This window comes from Gopherus flavomarginatus, chromosome 4 (assembly GCF_025201925.1).
Source record: "Gopherus flavomarginatus isolate rGopFla2 chromosome 4, rGopFla2.mat.asm, whole genome shotgun sequence".
NCBI lineage: Eukaryota > Metazoa > Chordata > Testudines > Testudinidae > Gopherus > Gopherus flavomarginatus.
In genome coordinates this window covers 1,310,863-1,326,201 of record NC_066620.1, presented here as the reverse complement: position 1 = coordinate 1,326,201, position 15,339 = coordinate 1,310,863, and the positions used below count along the sequence as shown (strand labels likewise).

Sequence of the window (15,339 nt, the reverse complement as noted above, 5' to 3'; positions counted from 1 at the left end):
CGCGGAACCTTAAATTAGAGTGAATAAATGAAAACTCGGCACACAACTTCCGAAAGGTTGCCAACCCCTGTGCTAAACTGTGAATACAAGGTTGTAGGAAAAAAATGGATCATCAGAAACAGCATGATCATATAATTGAAGATTGTACTGTAATACATATGCACAAAAGGTTGCCAAAGTTGAGTTTGCTCATGCCTTTCATGAGTTCAGAGTGCTTAGCCTTGCAAACTTATCTTCCGTTGCCTTAGGTTTTTGTATGGAATAAGACACTGCTAAAACAACAATTTGGACAGAAAAATGAGCCCTTCCTAAGATGAAAAGGCTATTAAGATGCAATAGAACCTTCATTACCAGTACAACCAGATCAGGGGACTCTGCTTTACATCATTATTGAAACTGGAAGTGTACAAAGAACCTTAATAGTATTCCATAGTTATACTAAAGCAGGTCAGGAGATAGCTTTGTTATAATTGTGTTCCCTGTAGTGTAGACACACTCTCTAAAATGGATGTTGGCTTTGAAAGTACATGAGTGTTAATGAACTCTGAAATGTGCCAATACACTTTGGAATATACAGATTGATAACGAAAAGGAGCCGCACGCGCGCGCGCACACACACACACACACACACCCCCCTACCCACGGGAAAGTCAAAGTGCTACAATACATAGCGATAGGATGGTAAGCTATTCCACACATCTGATAATGGTATTTAGCACCCCAGAACAAAGCCCTGAGAATTTACACACACAAATAGGTATTGTGACGGATTAGATCAAAGAACCCCCCGCCCCTTGGGAGCTGCCACCTGATATGCCAAGACTACTTCTGCCTCCGCTTTCCTGCCTCCCCTGGCAGCTTAGGACTTCAGTGCCCTGCCTGGTTTGAGCCAGACTCGCCAGCCTGCTCCTTGGTTTTCCTTTCCTCAACATTATGAAATTATAAAATGAACTGACGGCAGCAGCCGGCATTCATGTTTCAACAGCATATAAGGAAAGTGTCATAGCCAACTTCTCACAGCTATTTTCATACCGTCATTTACATGGCCAGACATTTGACAATGCTGGAAATGAATACTCCCTTCCCTCCTACACTTGCCACTCCGAGAAGCATAAGGAACACTAATCCTGTCCCTCTCATATCCAGATCTCTGGATGAAGGAGCATGATAGACAATGCATTGGAAAGGCAACTGATGACAACTCATTCCAGCAGTAAAACCAACAATAGTCAGTTCTCCCTTCCCCACACTTATTAAATCCAAAGAATTTCCATTTTTAAAAACAGGTGTTATTTTTTAACCCACAGAAACAAACTGCTGTAGCATTATTTGGCCCAATTTTGCAACCCTATGTAAACAAGAATAAATAAAATGGAAGAAATGCTATCCCTCTTTATAACTGATGCTTGTTCCTTACCTAGTTCCTGCATTTCCGTGCAAATAAAGGATTACAGGATAGTTGGATCCCAAAGTGTCCTCATACCACGGCTGGCCTTTGCCTTGAGCATCTTTCCATAAGGCTGCAGGAACTGTGTGCCTAGGTACGAAGACAGAAAATTAGTATTGCTTGGTTACTCAACTTTTCACACTCTAGGTCAGAGATTTGTTTACCTCAATAGGACTTAAGTGCAGCCGGACACATGTAATGCGCAAATTTAGATATCAACTAAGCCTCTGAAACAGCAAACACTATATGCTACAGATCCGTACTTTTCAATCCATTTGTACTATACTATAGCTCAGTGGTTACAATACAAGTAGGTAGAGTCAGGCTAGCTGCTGTGATTTTCCCATCTAGCTCGGGAAAGCTCAAGATTCAGCTTCTAAAAGTAGTCTTCACCAAAGCTCTCCTTTAAAAGGCAATGAATAGGAAAATGTATCCATGTCTTGCTCCAAAATTGCCTTTTTTGGAGTCATGAGGTCGACAGATCCATGATATTGGGTCCTCTGCTCTATGCAGGCTTAGAGGCACACCAAACTTGTCAGCGGTCAGGGAGGTGTAGCTCCACTTCTGAGCCAGCTGAGACATTTTCATAGCCTCGGAAAAAAACTATGCACTCCCTGGGTGCGTCATCACTTCAAAGAAAAACCCACAGCACCAAGTCTCAGAGCTCAGGTCAGGACTATGAGGCTAAAAATTGCAACTTTTGACATTCGGACTTGGGTTGGTGTGTCTAATCTCATTTATAATATCTGTATCTCATGTGATACACTAATATTTAAGTGTTTTCTCTGTAATCACCAAACAGGAGAGAAGGATGGATGGAAGAATAATTTCTTGTGTTCTATGGAGCCTGGAGTTAATCTTTACTATGAAGACAGGGTCAGTTCAGAGTGCTACTTCAGCGTTATGGAACATGCAGCACTGAGGCTCAAAAAAGCTCCTAACTCAAATTGCTATGAGACATGGCTGTCATCTGAAAAGGCCATTTTAATGGTTAGAAAGTAAGGGGACACCTTCACAAGTGGTTCAAATGAAGGGCCTGTAGTGATCCTGAGAACCAAGTAAGATCCCACAGAAGAACTTGATGCACATCAAGAGGACGCAGAAGAGATGCAGCTCTCATAAGAAATGCTGGACATCTAGGTAAGATGAAATTCACTACTTGTCTATTGCACTAAGCATAGCAGACAAAGCAGCAACTTGGCCTTTGAAAGTCTGAACTGCCAGACTTAACCAGAGTCCATTTTGAAGAAATCTGAGAATACGTCACACCAGTGCAGATGTGAGGGGTGAGATCGTGCTCCTAGCACCAGTGGTTAAAGCTCAACCAGGCCCTTGAATTTGCTGAATTAGATTTATTCCTGGAAGCTAATAACCTCTTTGGTTTAAGAGGCTCTGTTCAAAAATCAAGCAGTTAGTTAAAAAACCTGATGCATGGCTGGCCCTTGTAACAGCATATCCCTTCTGGATGGAAAGCAGATAGGAGGACTTGGTACCATGTAATGAGATCAGTGAACCAAGGCCTCTTGGCCACAATGGAGCTACCAGAATTACCAGTGCTGCTTCTTTCCTGATCTGCTGGAGCACTCTGGGGAAAAAAGGAAAAACATCAGTCCCTTCTGGCCATCACTACAACAAGCCATCTGTTGCCTTGGCTCTGTGATCCCAAGAGAATAATACTGAAACCTTGTGTTTCAGGTGGGAGGCAAGCAGATCTGTCGCTGAGAGACTAAGGATAGGTCTACACTTAGAATGCGACAGCAGCGTAACTGTGCCGCTGTAGTGTTTCAGCGTAGACATTATCTACACTGATGGTAGGGTTCTCCGGTCCATGCAGATAATCCATCTCCCTGAGAGAGTCAGTACCTAGGTCGATGGAAGAATTTTTCCATTGACTTAGCACTGTCTACTCTACATGGAGACTTAGGTGAGCTTAACACCATTCAGGGGTGTGGATTTTTCATCCCCCCAACTGAAGTAGTTAAACCAACCTAATTTTCTAGTATAAGCCAGGCATAAGTTTCTTTACCAGGAGATGAAACACCTCTGGGTGTAGTTCCCATTATGGATGATTTAACTTCTGCCTACTGAGCCAGGTCACCTGTAACATTCCATTCTGCCTTGGATGTGAAGGGAGCAAGTTGATTGCAGATTGTCCTTTGCTCAAGGCATCAGGAAGTGAGTTGCTCCCTTGTCCTTGACCTTGCTCCCTTGTCTGCTGATGTCTGACATGACTGACTAGTGTTGTCTGTCCGGATCAGGATTTGAGATAAGTCCAGCTACGGAAGAAGAGCCCTGAGACCATACTGAACTGCACTGAGCTCTTGCCAGTTTATGCTGTGCTTGTTCTCGTTTGGACCAGATCACTTGGCCAGAACTTGACCCCATGTGAATGACCTAAGAATCTTCCTGGGTTGAGATACTTCTGCCACAATAGCGTAGGCAGGGACAGGAGGAAGCTCTGCAGTGGCCTCATGTGAGCACTGGCCCACTAAGAATATCCAAACGGGAGACCACCAATCACAGAAGAGACAGAAGCGTACAAATGGGAACTCCCCTTGAGAAGCTGACTGTTTTCACAAGATTTCACTACTTCTCCTGTCTTTCCTGCAACAAGCAACTTTGTAGAGGACCAGGCCTGTTCCCACTCAGACACAGGAATACTCAGACCCTTAACTGATTCTTTCACAAAACTGTGGCTCTGCAGCATCCTTATTGCTTTGGTGGCACAAAATGACAGACTCCAGATGAGGCCTGGATAAGGTAGCCACCCAGGAAGAGGGAACATAAACTCGGTCCTTTCAAGACTGACATTAACATTACTAGCAATTTCATAAACGTTTGCAGTGCTGTTGCTAAACCAAACGGCAAAGACGCATACCCGTAACGTTGAGTTCTGACAACAAAGCTTAGGAAGCATCTGAGAGATTGTCAGATTGGGATATGGAGATAGGCACACTTCACATCTACTGACGTGAAGCTAACGTGCCATCCATCGGTCTCGAAGTTTGATTTTATTGTATGGCTCTGTTGAGATACTTGATGTCGACAAGTGCTCTGAAGCCTTCTGATTTTTTTTTTTTTAAACTAGAACGATATGGCATAAGAAAGAGGTATTTCAGACAGCCACAAAATGTCTCCCCTTGATCCTCCTCCTCCCCCCTCATGGAGAGGAGGATATTCAAAGGGAGTCATTGGTTATCTGCTGCATTGGAAGATAGGGGTGGGCTTATGCTCCTGGCAAGGAATAGCCCTGAGGCACGGCAGGGTTGGGCAGGGAGCATGCTATGGAACGGAGGAAAAGGTTAACCCCAATGGCCCCGTACCAGGTTTTCTTTCCTCTGTCTCTGGCTCCCTGCCGCCACCACAGCAGTTGCAGGGGAAGGGCTGGGCAGCCGCTGCATGGTGAACAGACACGGCTGAGAGAGCAGGCTCCACAGGCTGGATGGAAAGCTACCCCGTCCCATTGTACAAAGCTTCAACCTACACTCCCCATGCACTGTGGTCGGGGGGAAAACAAGGGAGCCACCGCTTGCTGTTCCCTGGAAAGTTGCTGTCACCTGCACCAAGATCAGGGGATTTTGCCACGAAGGTGCTGCCACTGCTTGCAGGGAGCTGTCCTGTGAGGAAGGGAGACGGTAGGAAGCCCTGCCCCTGCCTGGGCATTTGAGAAAGGCCTAGGTCTCCAAGAACAGGCACAGACCACCACACAGGCCCTTAATCAGCAGGGAAGATGCAGGAGACAGCGTCTTGTTTCCTCTCTCAACCTTTCCTGCCAGGCTGCATTCTGTTTGAGCGAGGAAAGGTACGAGTCCCAGCTACCAAGGAAAAAGAAAATCCTCTCTGCCAATAAAGACAGACCCTGACTGCCTGGAGATTTTAAGCCATATTTTCCCTCCTTTTTTTTTCTTTAAATTTGCTCTGCAGAAGGAAGGAGCTGGTCTGCCTGCAGCTGGAGAGGCAGACAAAATCTGGCAGTTTCTCAAAGGGGGAGCCACATGTCCCCGTCTTTGACAGGTTTGGTCTACCTGCAAGGATGTATAGACCAGACTATCCAATGCCATGGATCTGTGGACCTCATTACAAATAAAGAATGTGATGTTACAGGCCAGGGGTCGGCAACCTTTCAGAAGTGCTGTGACGAGTCTTCATTCATTCACTCTAATTTAAGATTTCGTGTGCCAGTAATACATTTTAACGTTTTTAGAAGGTCTCTTTCTATAAGTCTATAATATATAACTAAACTATTGCTGTATGTAAAGTAAATAAAGTTTTTTAAATGTTTTAAGAAGCTTCATTTAAAATTAAATTAAAACACAGAGCCCCCTGGACCAGTGGCCAGGACCTAGGCAGTGTGAGTGCCAATGAAAATCAGCTTGTGTGCCGCCTTCGGCACCCGTGCCACAGGTTGCCTACCCATTATAGGCTATTATTGCACCAATCAAAGAGGATACTCCTTCCAATCAGTTCAAGATTGAACGACTCCCCCCTCATCCTATCACTGTATCAGTGTGTTGACACACAAACTACAGTGCAAATTCAAACTGACTCCCAGGATTCACCAATTTGACTTCACTGGGTGAATCATTAAAAACTAGCCCCATCTCACCTCACCCCCCAGGAGCTGATATAGGCCTAACCTTTCCTTTAGCTGGTTGCTACTCTTACATACATCTCAACTCTGTAGCGAGTATCAGAGGGGTAGCCGTGTCAGTCTGTATCCACAAAAACAAACGAGGAGTCCGGTGACACCTTAAAGACTAACAGATTTATTTGGACATAAGCTTTCGTGGGTAAAATACCCACTTTTTCTCCATGCATCTGAAGAAGTGGGTTTTTTACCCACGAAAGCTTATGCCCAAATAAATCTGTTAGTCTTTAAGGTGTCACTGGACTCCTCGTTGTTAACTCCGTAGCGATCTCTCTTTCTTTTAAGCCACAGGGAACTTTCTTCATAGTTATAAAAAATTGGAAAAAACAAAACAAAACAGAACAGGGGCAATGAGAGAGAGAGAATAGAAAGCTATCAGTAGAGACAGATGTTCAAAACTAACTCACTGGTCACCTTGAAAGCTGACCAGCTCAAAAAAAGTTTATGCAACACCAGTCACAACATCTGTAAGCCTCAGATGACTCACTGAGAATGCAAGAACTGCCTATAGTTAAGCACCTTAAATTCTCCTTCATGAGCTAAAATGTAACAATTGAAATTCAGTTAAAAAAAAAACCACAAACAAACCCAGTACTGATTTGTGCTGGTTAGAATGTGAGCAAAGCCTTTTCATTCCCCCCACTCTCCAGAGAACATTTCTCCTCCCACACTCTGATCCTCTGTTTCTACCTTCTGCTGCATTGATTAGTACAAAACAGAAGAACATGAACAAGACACAGATGATAAGCCAACCTTTAATTCACCAGCTCACCTCTACATTCCAGGGACATAACCAGTCTAGCAATGCAGAGCAACACCTTCACATTTCCAAATTAGAGAACTTCTCTGCATTCATGATCTGTCTATGTTTCACATGCTGCTAAAACTTAGTTCAGTTGAGGTCCAGAGATTTACATACCTTTTAGCATGGACTTCGCCCCTAAGCTGAGAAAGATACACACATGCACAGATGAAAACAAATGATGGTCATGACCATTGACTAGAAAGACAGTTGTTGAGAGACAGGGTTCTGCACTGGGATCCAATCAAAGTATAATCTCCACACTAAGGATGCAGAGGACATGCTAAGGGATGTCAGGGGGAGCATAATCCTACATACCAGACTCCAATGGTTACATCCTCCTCTGGCTGAAGGTAATGATTATAGGTGTGGTTTAAGCCTTGATCCTGGGGCCTTTTCAAGTCAATGAAATATGGAACCCTCACTGAAACACAAAGGAAAGAGTAAAAGATCAGAGACTTGAACTTTTAAATTCTATTTTATTGCAAGTCAACACTGCTAATTGCAGTGCAACTCTAAAATCTGGCCAAAAAAAAAAATCATAACATGTTTGGAGAATAATTTTATATTTGTCTGTTCCATCAGAAAGACCTTTTGTCCCAGGTGAAAACGGGTAACTGGCAACAAGCACTGGAAAGGTATAAGCATCAAGGCGGGACAAGAATTGCTCGGAATGGTACAAACAGATAAAACTAGAAGTAATGGGATGAAATGATGAAAAAGGAAATTCAAAGAGTTTTTCCTGATATTCAGCCTCACTGTGGAAAGCCATTAAATTGGGAGCAGTCTTTCAAGTGGAAGCCCTGTAACTTGAGACATGTAAAAATTAGACTGGGAAAAGCATTGTTTTTTTAATTTTTATATATACATAAGAATAGCCATACTGAGTCAGAACAAAGGTCCATCCCACCCAGTACCCTGTCTTCCGACAGTGGCCAACGCCAGGTGCCCCAGAGGGAATGAACAGAAAAGGGAATCACACACACACACACACGCACGCGCTTTGTCAGGGTGGATTGATTTAAAAATCACTGATTCTAATCACTATTTAAATCAGTAATTAGGAAACTCTGATTTAAGTAATTTTTTTTTTTTTTAGCATTTGTATTTTTTAGTTATTTTCCTAAAGAAGGATAGTCATTCACTAGTAATCATTATAACATGTTAATTTGCAACTAAATATATGCTTTACATTACATTTGAGGCTTCTTTTTGCTAAGCAGGAGGATATGCTAGATCTATACACAGTTTTAATTATATTAGGAAATGGCAATTAATACTTTTTTCCCCCAAGTGATGAATAATGTTTTACTTGTGATTTGTGTCAAATTCTATTTGGATGGAAATTCAATTAAAAATACACAAAACAGCATTTTTGTTTATTAGTTAACTTCAAGGTTGCTGGCTACCGAAGGAAAAATATTTATCCAAACATGTTTTCTATTTAAAACTAACTGATTTCTTAAAGAGACAAGGTGGGTGAGGTAATAGTATCTTGTACCGGACCAACTTTTGCTGGTGAGAGAGACAAGCTTTCGAGTTACACAGAGCTTTTCTTCAAGGGTGGGAAATGTGACACATTTGTCCAAATTTTGTCTTTTCCTCTAAGGCAAAAGTTTCCCAAACTGTAGGTCATGGAAAAAATGTATAAGTTTTACCAAAAAAAAAAGTTTCTTTCAACAATTTTAAAGTGATTAAAAAAATAGATACATAACATCAGCCCTGGAGTGGTGTTTCTCTGTAAAGCCACCCTATCGTAACCTGAATACCTCAATTCATAGTTCAGTGTAGAAAGAGGCAGGATGTAAGGAAATGCAGCTAGCTATTAAAGCCTCTGCTAAAAGAGTATTTAACCCATACCTGTGCATGTGCCTAGTTTACCTTACACCACAACACATAAAAGTTAAGCTAACAGTTCAGGTTGCTCCATATTAGTACAAGACCTCGGTATCACCATGGCTTCTGTAGGCCAAGCACACTGCACCTACCAGGGGCTCCTTGCATTCTTCCATCCACCCCATCAAACTCCCTGTGTACCACCCTCCCAATCCCCTCTATTTCAGGGACTCTACGACCCCATTCAACTTTTTACCCGGGGCTGTGTGTGCAGCGTTATTTCCCCCTTCCTCAGGTTTCTGTTACCCTTTCATTCCCCCCTCTCCATCACCCACCCCCATGGGCCCTGCTTTCCCTTCCCTGTCTCCACTCCCCTCATTCTGCGATCCACTCAGCATCCACCATCACCACCAGTCCCCTAGTCCTCACTAGGTCCCTGCCTCCTCATCCTTCACTTCCACTACACATACCCCTTCACAGTGCCACCCCACACCTGCTTAGTTCACAGCAGTGATCATTAATCAAATGTGAGGATGTATAAAGAATGGAACTGAAAATACTTTAACTATGCCAGCAACATTGCATTAATCAATGGTACACCCTCACATGGAAAGCTGTATTTGGGTTTGGTCACCCTAGCTCAACGTGACATAACCGAAATAGAAAGGATCCAAAGATATATGATAAAAATAATCAGAGAGGCATAGACAAACTACTGGGTTAGGAGTGACTGAAAGGGTAATACTGCATAGACAGAAGAAGTTCCCCTCAGACAGGTATTCCATAATTTCCCATTACAAGGTCTCTTGTGCCTCTCTCTGAAGGACCTGGAGTTAGCCTGTCTAGGGCAGTTTTGTCAGCACAGGTGCTAGTCAGGGGTATGGTGTGGTTGGGAAACAACTCCCTCCCCACCCGTACTCCCACACATAGGACAACATAGCTCTGCTGGCAAAATCCCTTGCCTCAATGCAGCTACCAGAAGAATGCTTCTGTCAGCACAGCTAACCTTGCCGGGAAAGCAGTGTGACTATGCCAAAAAAAAAAAAAATCCTTGTCAGTATGAGCTGCATCTACACTGGGGCTCTGGTGGTCTGGCCATGCTGGCAAAGCATTTGTAGCAGAGACAAGGCTTGAGGCAATACAAGACTAAGCAGACTGCTGATCTGATAAAATGGAAAATCCTATGTAGTATGTGCAACACTTGAAGTGATGGTGTAAATGTGTCACTCATGAGTCACTGTTTCTTCTGCTATAGCCAGTACATTCTCCTAAAAATGCTTTTGGGTGAGGAACTGCAGTCTGGAAGACTAATGCACTGTTGACAATTTCAACTGTTTTCAGCTGAAACAGGATCTTGATCATCTGAATGCTCTCCATATGCATCTTCACTAATCCCTTTACAGATTACATTCTACTTTGTTTCCTTTTCCCACAAGTATAGTCTTTGATCATTTCAGATTAAGAGGCTAATTGGCGTTTGGCTGCTGTATCCATATTAAAAAAAAAAAAACCACACACTGTTACTCACAATTAGCATTTAAGCCATAAACTTGAAGAGGCTACCTGCCTCATAATTCTCAAATTATATAAAAAGGCATATCCTTCACAAACCATAACTGGATGGGGGGGGAAATATCACATCAGTTAAACAAATTCAGAGCTTCTTAAGTGCACCCAAGTGTTTCTATTTGCTAATTATTTTGGGCAGTTCCCACCAGGGAATTTTGATGGACACCAAAAAAAGCAGCTGCCCCACATATGAAAAAGCAGCCAACAACCTACACCTTATTTGGCTGAAGTACAACAGCCAGAGGATTTTTCCACCTTTTCGGCACAGGACAAAGTAGGGGAAACCAACACACATTTGTCACATATGGGTGCGATTGTCAGACATTAACATACACAAGTAGGTAGACAAATACAGTGTCTGATTTGCTAAAAAAAATTAAAAAGTAACTCTGGTAAAAAAAAATCGTTCCATTAGCTTCACTTTTTAAAAAAATATAGAGAGAAAAACCCATGAACGCTTACCAAAATTTAAGAAGACCAGCTTCACCTGAATAGCAGGACAAATTTTTACTAGGAATGGAATGGCTATGTATACTCCCAACAACCATATTAACAACTTCCGTAATCGGAACCACAATCCGTTTCGCCTGTAAGAGAGGAGAAAAGAAAAATATGATGCCTGAATATGGCTTTGCTTTATGAAGCAAATTTCACTATCAATTCTCACTGGGAACTATGAGTGTTTAGCAGGCCACTTAGGTGCTTAAGTATGGATTTTGATACTTGACTTTATGCAGCCATTCCTTAAAAAAGGAGAGTATATTTCTCTAATATACATGCACATAAAGGAAAAACAAAGCAGCCATATTATTTAGACTGATGACACATCAGGACAGGACAATAAGAGATGCAGCACAAAGAATAGAACAGAAGATTTCCACAGCTTTTATTTTTCCTGCTGACTTTCCAGATTTCTGAGTCTGTGATGGAGAGGAGGTAGTTTGCATAATGCTGCTACTCTGATCTTTGCTTGAAACATATTTGAGTGCATTTCTTGTTGGAATCATTAAGAGCCAGATTCTGATCTCAGTTACTTTGCTGTACATCTGGAATAACTACGTTGAAGAAAGATACACTGAAGTCAAAGGAGTTACACAATATTAATTGCAGTGTAATAGAGCAGACTCTGGCTCTAAAACAGCAAGCCCCCAGGATTACACAGTTGTTTTACACACACACACACACTTTCAAGATTTTCTAAACAATTATTTGTTATTTGTTCATTTAACTTGTATTACACCCAAGTGAGTTTATCTATAGTCATTTATTTTACTGAGTCCAAACACATGCCAGGCACCTTACAGCAAAGTGTGATATCCCTGCCCTAAAAAGCTTACAAACTAAATACTACAAGAAAGAATCAACAAAATAAAGGGATGGGGGAGGAGAGACAATGGACAGGGTAACAAGATTATTCAAGGCATAGTTTATTTTTTTATTAAACTCTGATAATTACGCTTGGCACTGTACTAGGCACAGAAGACTACGTAGTTTCTGCTGTGAAGAACATGCACTAAGGTAATCGTAAAATAAAAATCAATCAATCACTGGTGCCCTTTTAAAAGAAGAATCAGCCTTTATATTCCTAGATCAGTAAAAACTACTCCTTTAAGTTTTTCTGCCTTAATTTTGATAGTTTTCCTGTACCTGACATATCGTCTAATGAGAGTTTAAGTAGTTTTCCCTCCAACCTCCTTCCCTCCCCATAACACCTAGTCAAAATTCAAGACCCAGAAATTCACATTTTTTTCCTAGGAATGAATTTCTGACCTTGATCGTTTCAATGGGAATACATATTTATAGGAGCACAGTACTTCAACAATTCCTTCTTTTTCATTATCAGTAGATGAAACTCCTGTTCCCTCTTACAGCTGTGTTAGCTCTTAAGTACAGGAAAAATTAATTTTTGTCAGTGATACATGTAGCTGTTACTCTGAAGATGCACAAGAACAGATCTTTTGAGTAAAGTGTTGCCATTTTTCCAAGGTCACTTTTAAAAAAAAAATAACCACACTTAAGGCATGGAAGACAACATGACAAGATAAAAGTTATATTCTGCCCAATTAAGAGGATATTTATTATTTAATATAGGAAATATTTTTATAAATAACAGGAGGAGAAAGGTTTCTTATATGGGGTCTCTGATAAATCTGGGCTGAGCTCTGAACAGCTTTAAAGTAAATACAACTTCCCATAAAAATTTTACTTATATTTGTAAACCATTTTTTCCAAAGTATTTTCTAAGAAGATACCAGCTCCAACAAATAAGATCTTCGGACCCTGAATATCTTCTCTCCCAAAGCAAGTTGATTATTAGACACTAAATCAGTATATATAGTATTGCATTTATAAATACTTTATTGATGAACATCCACTAGCCAGGCGCAATGGAGAAACCAACCCTGACCTTAATGAGTAATGCTTAACATCCAAATAAAATTCTTCATGCCATTCAGGTTTTCTTGCTCTTTACCAACAGATTGTTGGTATATCAGCTTTACAACTAACTATGTTCAGCATACTGAGGACAAAGTGTAACTAGTCCTCAGTACCTGGAACTGTCTGCATATGAAAGCAGAGGTCAGTTATTACAATATGCAAGATGCTATTAGTTTCATATTAGCTGTTTATAGGAGCTGACACAGGAAATGTGCCCAAAGCAGAACTAAAAGCCGTAACACTGAAAGACTGAGGCCTGGTCTACACTACACGTTTAAACCGATTTTAGCAGCGTTAAACCGATTTAACGCTGTACCTGTCCACACTACGAGGCCCTTTATATCGATATAAAAGCCTCTTTAAATCGGTTTCTGTACTCCTCCCCAACAAGAGGAGTAGCGCTAAAATCGGTATTACCATATCAGATTACGGTTAGTGTGGCCGCAAATCGACGGTATTGGCCTCCGGGCGGTATCCCACAGTGCACCACTGTGACCACTCTGGACAGCAATCTCAGCTTGGATGCAGTGGCCAGGTAAACAGGAAAAGCCCCGCGAAATTTTGATTTTCATTTCCTGTTTGCCCAGCGTGGAGCTCTGATCAGCATGGGTGGCAATGCAGTCCCCAAGAAGAGCTCCAGCATGGACCGTATGGGAGATACTGGATCTGATCACTGTATGGGGAAACAAATCTGTTCTATCAGAGCTCTGTTACAGAAAACGAAATGTCAAAGCGTTTGAAAAAAAATATCTACAGGCTACACAGTGCTGCGTGACAAGCGTAATGGGAAGCCAGAGACTCAAACGGACACTCATGGAGGGAGGGAGGGGGTACTGAGGACTCCAGCTATCCCACAGTCCCCAGCAGTCTCTGAAAAGTATTTGCATTCTTGGCTGAGCTCCCAATGCCTGTAGGGTCAAACACATTGTCCAGCGTGGTTCAGGGAATAGATCGTCAATTTACTCCCTCCTCCCCTCCAGATGAAAGAAAAGGGAAAGAAATAGTTTCTTGACTTCTTTCAATGTCACCCTATGTCTACTGAATGCTGCTGGTAGACGCGATGCTGCAGCAGTGAAGAGAAGTTGCTTCTCCGTGGTGGCAGACGGTGCAGTAGGACTGGTAACCATCCTTCTTATGAACTCGTGAGTGCTCCTGGCTGGCTTCAGGTGAGGCTGGCCGGGGGCGCCTGGGTGAAAATAGGAATGACTCCCAGTCATTCCCAGTAGATGGTACAGAACGGCTGGTAACCATCTTCATCATAGCAACTGGGGGCTGAGCTTCAATCAGCCCCCTCCCTTTCATGTGAAAAGAAAAGATTCTGTACTGCCTGGACTATCATAGCAGTGGGATGCTGGGCTCCTCTCCCCCACACTGCTTAATGTCCTGCCTGGACTATCATAGCACCGGGAGGCTGACTCCCCCTCATTTTATCTCGCTAACAAGTCACTGTTTCTTATTCCTGCATTCTTTATAACTTCATGACACAAATGGGGGGGACACTGCCACGGTAGCCCAGAAAGGTCGGAGGAGCAGTGAAGCAACGGGTGGGGTTGTTGCAGGGGCACCCCCCGTGAATGGCATGTAGCTCATCATTTCTGAGGGATCTGACACGGAGCAGCTATGCTCTCTGATACACTGCTTCTCTAGTACACTTGCCCCATATTCTAGGCAGGACTGACTCTATTTTTAGAAACCATAAAGGAGGGATTGACTCGGAGAGTCATTCCTAGTTTTGCTTTTGCGCCCCCGGCCGATCTCAGCCAGGGGCACCCATGATAGCAGCAGACAGCACAGAAGGACAGATAACCGTCATCTCATTGCCAAATTACACTGGCAGCAGATGGTACAGAACGACTGGTAACCATCTCTGCTATCATGCAAAAGCAAATGAATGCTGCTGTGTAGCGCTGGAGTATTGCCTCTGTCCGCAGCATCCAGTACACATACGGTGACTGTAAAAAAAAAAAAGCTGAACGGGCTCCATGTTTGCCGTGCTATGGCGTCTGCCAGGGCAATCCAGGGAAAAAGGGCGTGAAATGATTGTCTGCCGTTACTTTCCCGGAGAAAGGAATGACTGACGACATTTACCCAGAACCACCCGCGACAATGATTTTTGCCCCATCAGCCACTGGGCTCTCAACCCAGAATTCCAAGGGGCAGGGGAGACTGCGGGAACTATGGGATAGCTACGGAATAGCTACCCACAGTGCAACGCTCCGGAAATCGACGCTAGCCTCGGACCATGGACGCACACCGCCGAATTAATGTGCTTAGTGTGGCCGCGTGCACTCGACTTTATACAATCTGTTTTATAAAACCGGTTTATGTAAAATCGGAATAATCCCGTAGTGTAGACGTACCCTGAGAAGAATCAAATCCCTGGATCTTTTTTCCAGCTCTATCACTCAAAGTGTAATTTTAAATATTCCTCCAACTAGCCCATATCCTGAATGATTCAACAGGAAGCTACTTTAAATTCTGGACCCTCCTGTCCAGAACTCTGCAATGAAGATGTGAACAGGAAGCAAAACGTCCATTACATTTCCAAGCCTTACCACCAGTCGCCATATGCTCTAGATATTAGGAATGAGGAAGGGA

At 42.7% G+C, this 15,339-nt stretch overlaps 1 protein-coding gene across 1 annotated transcript in view; it reads right to left on the bottom strand.

Annotated features, from left to right (window-relative positions):
• Positions 1-15,339, bottom strand: part of ABHD12 (abhydrolase domain containing 12, lysophospholipase) — a 66,971-nt gene that overhangs the window by 29,520 nt on the left and 22,112 nt on the right. Inside the window, exons 2-4 of the mRNA XM_050951229.1 lie at positions 10,765-10,889; positions 7,216-7,321; positions 1,418-1,537 (exon numbers count right to left, since the gene is read on the bottom strand). Coding sequence (XP_050807186.1) covers positions 1,418-1,537; positions 7,216-7,321; positions 10,765-10,889 — 351 coding nt within the window. The remainder of the gene's footprint in view (positions 1-1,417; positions 1,538-7,215; positions 7,322-10,764; positions 10,890-15,339) is intronic.